This window comes from Nicotiana tabacum, chromosome 10, assembly GCF_000715075.1.
Source record: "Nicotiana tabacum cultivar K326 chromosome 10, ASM71507v2, whole genome shotgun sequence".
Classification (NCBI taxonomy): Eukaryota; Viridiplantae; Streptophyta; class Magnoliopsida; order Solanales; family Solanaceae; genus Nicotiana; species Nicotiana tabacum.
In genome coordinates this window covers 152,382,584-152,390,503 of record NC_134089.1, presented here as the reverse complement: position 1 = coordinate 152,390,503, position 7,920 = coordinate 152,382,584, and the positions used below count along the sequence as shown (strand labels likewise).

The 7,920-nt window shown below is 34.3% G+C and overlaps 1 protein-coding gene across 1 annotated transcript; it reads left to right on the top strand.

The window, feature by feature from the left end:
- Positions 1–4,034: 4,034 nt before the first annotated feature.
- Positions 4,035–6,282, top strand: LOC107796718 (small ubiquitin-related modifier 2). Its single transcript, XM_016619516.2, has 3 exons — positions 4,035–4,192; positions 5,705–5,854; positions 6,019–6,282. The coding sequence occupies exons 1-3, from the start codon at positions 4,118–4,120 to the stop codon at positions 6,082–6,084; spliced, it is 291 nt and encodes a 96-aa protein (XP_016475002.1). The 5' UTR covers positions 4,035–4,117; the 3' UTR covers positions 6,085–6,282.
- Positions 6,283–7,920: the final 1,638 nt, after the last annotated feature.

The window sequence follows — 7,920 nt, the reverse complement described above, 5'->3', positions numbered from 1 at the left end:
TTCTGATCCACTTAGTCTTTTAAGTTACACATGAATTTCCAACAATGGGATTGACTAATAGACCAAGGGATTGTAATAGGGTGAGAGTTACGGCAGTACTTTGCTCTCATAAATAAGGACCATAAAGAATTATTGGTTCTTAGTTTTCACCATTTTTTGGTAGTGAAAGCCAAGCAAATATCCTCTAGCCTTCTGAAGTTTGCTCCCCCTTCTTCATATGGGAAGCAGAGATTGTGCCAAGAGACCTAATGGTGTCCCTGGTGTTCTCCCCTGCTCCAGATCAGAAGAATCTATTAATATACTTCTCAATCATGGATATAGTACCTTTGGGAGGATGGACAACAGCCAATGTGTGAATGTTAAGAGCAAGAAGGACATATCTAGTAAGAGTAGCTCTTCCTCCAAAAGATAAGAATTTCAAATGCTACCCTCTGATTCTATTGATCACCTTGTTCACCATATCAGAATAAAAGGATAATTTCTTCCTTCTTGTATGAAGGGGACACCCTAGATACTTCATAGGAAAATGATCACATCTCTTCCCAAGATTCTGCAAACCCTTGTAGTGGTTGTTTGGATTGTGCCAGGGGACATAGTGAAGCAACATTTGCTTTTATTTCTCAACTGAACAGAGACTTTTTCTTATTGAGCTAAGGTCTTCAGAGTAAGTTGAAGAGAGTAATTCATACTGCTGCAAGAAATAATAGTGTTATCAGCAAAAGATAGGTTGTTGATATTAGGCCCCCATCCATTCATATAAAATCCTCTAGATCTACTGTTAGAATAAAGATTGTTAAGCATTTGACAGAGAAGTTCAGCAGTTAAAATAAAAAGAGAGGGGGCAGAGGATCTCCCTAGCTGAGAACTCTTCCAGATTTAAAAAAAACTGCTTGCTACCATTAACAAGACGAGAGTACCAGTTATTAGAGATAAATCTGTATATAAGATCAATCCATTCTTCTGTGAATCCAAGTTGCCTAAGTATAAAATACAAAAAGGCCATGAAACTCTGTCATAAGCCTTGGCCATGACTAGTTTAATAACCACATTGGCTCCTTTCCTTGGCTTTCCAATGTCATCGATGATTTCTTGTGCCAGCAGTATGTTTTCAGTAATGGCTCTGCCTTTAACAAAAACACTTTGATTTTGAGTGATAATTCTAGTAAGATTTCTACTTATCCTGGAATTAATCACCTTGACAATAATTTTGGTTGAGACATTACATAAATTGATAGGTCTAATGTCAGAAAAACTCTGTGGTGCTTCAACTTTAGCGATCATTACTATACAAGTATCCAAAAAAAATTAGGAAGAGTGGCTTCCTGGAAAAACGATACTACTTCTTTATGGAGGTCTTTTGCAATAATGCTCCAGCATATTTGGTAGAACCTACCAGTCAAGCCATCAGGACCAGGAGAGCTATCTTGATCAATAGAAAGAATAGAATCCTTAACTTCCTAGAGGGTAGGGATAGTAGTTAATGCAGTATTATCTTCATCTGACACTATTTTGTTAACATTCAGTACCCTGGTGTTCTCCTAAACTTCTTCAGCAGTGAACAAGTGCTTAAAATATTTGAGGGCAGCATCAGTAACATCTTTTGTACCTTCCACCCAATTATCCTCTATATTTTTGATCTTCTGAATCATTAGTCTCTTTCTCTTGTTTTTAATGATACCATGAAAGAAAGTTGTATTGGCACCTCCCTCTTTTAACCATTTGACTCTAGCCTTCTGACTTTATACATGTATTAATCTATGGGAGAATGACACAGTTACCCACAAAAATAAAACTATTTACCCTTGTCTGCCCATTTGTTTCTCTACCGACCAAACTAATTGCATTTCCTATCCATAGTAGTTTTTGTGGAATTTTTTTTCTTTATTCTCCAATTCTTTTTTTTCTATGCTTCTTTTTTTTCTATGTACCAATTAGATATAGCTAATACAACCAAAAAATATTAACTAACATATGATACCAGTATAGTATATAGTTATACCAACATGGTATGCAATCGTACACAAAGAGTTAAAAAAAATTCTTGTTTTGAAATTCAAAATAATCACAAACTCAACAAACCCAATTTATGAGTTTCAAAGTCAAGCTCCTCCAATGGCAGATTAATATTTTGCAGAAGTTAGAAGTCTTGGAATTCAAGTCATAGAATAAATCAAAAGGAAAAAAAGATTTTTATTTTCAATTTGCCCCTCATGCTGGGTAAAAAAAATATAAAACAAATTAAAAGGGAAAAGGCAAGTGAATTTACGAGTAATAAGTATACTATTATGGTATATTATATACTATTATGGTATATTGTATACTATTACAACATATTGTTACAGTATATTGCATATTATTACAGTATACTACAACAATATATTGTATAGTATACTGTAGCAGTATAACTATATACTCATATTGTATATTATATACTGTAGCGGTATACTGTTAGGTAACTATGTCTTTTTCGATTATTATAATATATCGTTGCAGTATATCGTAAACTATAATAGTATATTGTTGCATAGCTATATACTCCTACAACATATTGTATACCATAGCGGTATAGTATTGGGTAGTTGTGTTCTTTGATTTTCAACTGAAAATTTCGATCTCAATAACCTCAAATCAGCTCCAAATATCAAATTTCAGTATGACTTCCAGAAGGTACTATAAAAAATATTTAACAGCACCCACTTTGAATCAATCAAGAAATCTTCAAAATAAAATTTTTAAATTCAAGAGCTTCAAGCCCAACAATGATGAATATTCAAATACACATAAAAATTCAGATCCGGGAAGCTTACTTGAAGGTACTATAATTAATATTTTATAGCACCCATATCGAATCAATGGTGGATCTTCATATACACACAAAAATCAGAGCTGGAAAACTTAATATATAACTGCAACAACACATGAGTTCAGAAATACAAATAAATACAAAAAAAATACTAATATAGAAAGAGGATTTTGGAGTGTAACTCATGTACAATAATATTGAAGATAGAAACAAAATCTGAAGAAAAATTCACAAGTCAAATCAGTAACTGATGTGTGAAATATGATTTTTCATGATTTGGCTATGTGATTTTTGAAATGAAAGAAATCGTTGGGTGAAATAGCGTTAACTGAGGCATTAAATAAGGGGAATAAGCTAATGCATGGGTCGGGTAAATAGTTTGGATCGCATGAGTAAGAGAAGTAAATAATTTGGATCTAGGCATTAAAGAGTAAATAATTTAAAATTAATAAGTATAAAGTGAGATATTGTCAATCTATTAAGAGAGTTCTAACATGACTTGGAGGACCGGTCCTATTTATGTGACGAAATAGGGAAATGACTTATGGGGTGAAAGTTCAACCAAAAAAAATTCTCGGCCTTCTAAAATGTGTTAAAGATATTCTCAACTGCCTCCAAAAAAAAAATCTAGAGGGAGAAAATAAAAATTGCATAACTTATCCAATTTTTAGTTGGTCATATGAAAAAAAATGCTAATTTAACTAATTCACGTTTGATTAAATAGTATTCACATTAACTTATGCGATAATATACATATTATAATGTAAAATATAAGGCTGTGTGTATTTGACAATATGTGAATAAAGTATATTGTGAAGAGTTCTTTTTAAGAAGTAATCTCTACATAATATTCTAGGTATTATTACTATATACCATAATAGTTCACCACATAACAGATCTTGCATCATACTGTATTTATTTCACAACAATCTATCTAACACATATTAATCGCATAAATAATGTTGTACAATAACTAAGGCATATCTAGTAGGTTAAAAAAGTATTTTATCGGCATTGACACATCAATACCATATTAATTTTTTATAGTGAAGTGATTTAAAGAAGCGGTAATATTATTAATTGATAATGATTAAAAATATATTATCACTAATCTAATGATGCTGCGTATATATAGCAGTGCAATTAAACAAATAGTAACAAAAGGAATCTGATAGGTCAAAAATGAAGAAAAAAGGAAAAATTGCGTGGTTTTTACGCCAAGGGCACAGCAGGCACCAACTATAAATAGCTAAAGAACAATCAAATTGATAGTCCTATAATCTTCTTTTGGTATAGAGTACAAGAGGGAGAAAAATGTCGCAAACAGAGGAAGATAAGAAGCCAAGTGGAGATCAAGCTGCACATATCAATCTCAAAGTCAAAGGCCAGGTCTGTGCTTTCTTTCGATTAGGGTTTGGTTTGTACTTTTTTTTATTTTATGTTATAAGTAAAATTTAGTGTTTATTTTGAGAATAATCATGTCCCATTGCCTTGTTGTTTATATGACTGCTTGATTTATTCGGTATTCTATATAACTGCTTTTTTATATGATCATATGTTCAGCTGGTTTTTCTGTGTATTTTTTATTTTATTTTTGGATTGTTAGAGAACTTGAACTAAGAGGATGTTTCGATTGGCTTTTAAGCTGGCCAAATCAGCTTTTAAGCTCTTTTTAGCCTTTTTCACTGTTTGTCAAAGTTATAAAGTGCTTAATATAAGCCAAAAGCAATAACCTCAACTTATTGCTTTTTGGTTAAAAACTATTTATGGTGAAAAGCTACTTGTTTTATGTCAACCCAAACGGGCTCTAAGTCATTTTATTAGAACCAAATTAACTTGAATCCAGTAGAAAGTTTGTGCTACTGAATGAACCGTTTCTACTGGATACCATCAAGAGGGTAAGAGAGGAGGAGCCGATCAAATTCTTTCGGAGTTCTTCCCCACTGACGTTTAAGCTCTCAAGGACTCGGATTAGTCAACAGGAATGAAATCTAAGAAAGCTAGTAGCTCGAACGAGGAGGTCTCCGAATTTTGTTATTAGTACGAGTGGATGTTATGATTAGTCTGGACGTAAAAGCGTGCATCTGCAAAGAGTTGTTACTGAGGCTTATTTTGAAAACACTATATATTCAATACTTTACCTATTGGTGTTTTGAGGTTGAAACAGCCTTCCTCTGCGTCAACATAAATATATTTTATCAAGAAAAATAAGGAACAACTATTTTTTTAAGTTGTAGTTGTTTCATAGATGGTGAAGGCATCACTTTGCTTTCTGTACTTGTGATATTGGGTTGTTAAGTTTTGACTGCATACCCGTTTCTTCTGTATTAAACCATGATACCAGGTCTAAGCTTAATAGATGGTGTTTGCGAAGGATCACCACAGCGTGATGCCATAATCATCAGTTGTAAACTTTGGTTGTACTTGCATAAATTTCCAGCATCAATTGGTGGCTAGACATCTTCCCTTAGTTGTATCTGTGTTACCATGTTAAATTCTCTGTATGATGTCATAGCAAGTAGGTCCACCTGGGAGTGGGAGATGATTGTTTGTGCTGTATATGCTACATGGTGTCATCTGTGTCAATAACCCGGATTGGAAACCTACTTTCTCCTTTGGCTTCAGTTTGTGCTTTGTTTGCTTGCTGATAAAATATTATTGAGAAATGTGATATCCCGAGTGATTGATTTTGATATGCTTAATTTGCTTCTTGGATAGAGAAACATGATATCAATTGTGGTTGATCCCAATGCGCAGCTGATTAAACAATCAATAGTGGATATTCTATTTCCTTCCCATCATTATGGTGATGTGCTGCCCATGAAATAGAAGTGGCCTCTTAACTGCTATAACAAATAGGATATGAGAGAATTACAGATTTGGTTCTTTTATTGGTTGCAGGATGGGAATGAAGTCTTCTTTAGGATCAAAAGAAGCACCCAGCTAAAGAAGCTGATGAATGCATATTGCGACCGGCAGTCGGTGGATTTCAACTCAATTGCATTCTTGTTTGATGGTCGTCGTCTCCGAGCAGAGCAGACTCCAGATGAGGTATCTCTCTCCCTCTGTCATACTCTCTCGGATCATGTTCGCACACTAATAAGTCAAAGGAAGGAGCAAATAGGACATGAAAATCTCATGTTTGTTTGCTCTTGTGTTTTGTTCTCGTACAATTAACTTTCTTGTTTTTTAACAAATTTTCTTCCTTGCTTTAGCTGGAGATGGAGGATGGTGATGAAATTGACGCAATGCTGCATCAAACTGGAGGCTCAACTGTTTGAGTGATCTCTTTTGCTTATGTACAGACTGTGTTTCTAGGTGGTAGACTTTAATGAATGTAGCTTATGCTACTTTAGGACCTGTAGGCTCATAGATGAGCTTCGTGATTTTTGCTTATGTCGGACCAGCTTTTATAAACATAATCATTACTCACTGTTGCAAGAAGATCATTAGTTGCTTCTTGCCGTGAAATTAAAGTACTTCTTGTTCTATCTATATATATATAAGCCCTCTCCTCAACAGCCTCGGCCCCAGGAAGGTAAGATTACTATGCATCTCATGCTTTGTTTGATTAAAGTGCGGATTACCTTCTTTTATCGGATTCCCCATCTATGATATTTGCTAGATATAACAGCCTTGATCAGCCGGATGACCGTACGAGGAACAAGATTAGCTGATGTGATGAAATCATCCATCCTATTTGGGGTCATCTTGCAATCAAGGTCTGCATAATATGCGTAATACGCTAATTCGACTGAGTTGTACATAGCCAGTTGAGAGTCCATAGTCTGAATGGCTGCGGTAAAGGTTTGCATTCTTTAATGCATTGCTCCAAACACTTCAATGACTAGTTCTTTGGTGTGTTTAGATTGAGTAGAAGGTGACCAGGTAGATGAAAGTAAGTAGATGATGAGGGAAAGGAGTTCAACATTTTGTTATTGTTTTTTCTATTTATCAATAGGAGCAGGAACATATCATTGTACTGCTTGGAAAGAAAAGAAACCCACAAGTGTCATCTAAAACCTCTAACCTTAGTTTCCTACTTTTTTTTATCATTTATTAACCTTTTGACACTAGAAAGAATCTCATTTCATTTTGTTTCCGCTAGCTTTCTTACAGAAGTGAAATGGAATGTCTAAGCTAATTATTATACTCAATTAATCTCTGGAGCTGGGTTTATAAATTGCAGTCCAAAATAAATCAGAACTGTACTATCTGCACATACATGTGTATATTAGTTTGATTGTTAGTTGGTGAAGCACCGAATAAAAGTGAACAAGTCAAAACTCATAAAAAGTTAGCTTTTCCCGCATCCTCTCCGCCAATTCAGTCGTCTTCATTATAGGATTAACAATCTTTCATATTTAATTCCATCAAAAATCCTAGCTGTAGGTAGCTGCTGTCATTTCTTTGTTTGATACTAGAGAAATTATGTGACAAGATTCTAACTTGTAACGTGCATCTTATCATACGCTGCTATTTTACCACTAAATTAACATCCTGGCCTAGAACCCTGGGGCCAGTAGTTGACTACTGTCTTATACATTTGTGTCTCTCTCTTTTGTTAATCTATAAAGAATTCCTTCCTTTTTGAAATTAACTTCAAAATGACTTATGTTTTATTTATAGTTTTCTAACTATTAAACCGCCTAAAACTGCACCTGTTTAGAGTCTTTTTTTTCTCTTTCGAAAAGTAAAATCCTTAGCCAAAGGGTTTATTGTAAACGGTCTCTCTGCCCTCCCGGAATAGGAGGGCATAAAGTCACTGGATTTTTGTTAGTTCTCTAACGCATTTATCTGCTGAGTAAACAAATATTTAGTGCATTGTCAAATTGTATACGGATAAATTAGCGACTGAATAACGTCATCAGACATATCTTCTACAATACAAACTCAAGAGTAATTTGCGATTGATATTCTGCTGACCATTAGATGGGGATCCAGTCAACGATATGACAAATAGTGTTCGCCCCACATCACTTCTCACAACAAAATAGTACTACTCATCAGCAGAAGTACATGATTAAACGAAATGGGAGTACTTATCGTCAGAAACATAATGTAAAATGCAAGCTAAAACTCTAATTAAGAGGAATTGTGGAATTAGGAAGCAAGCA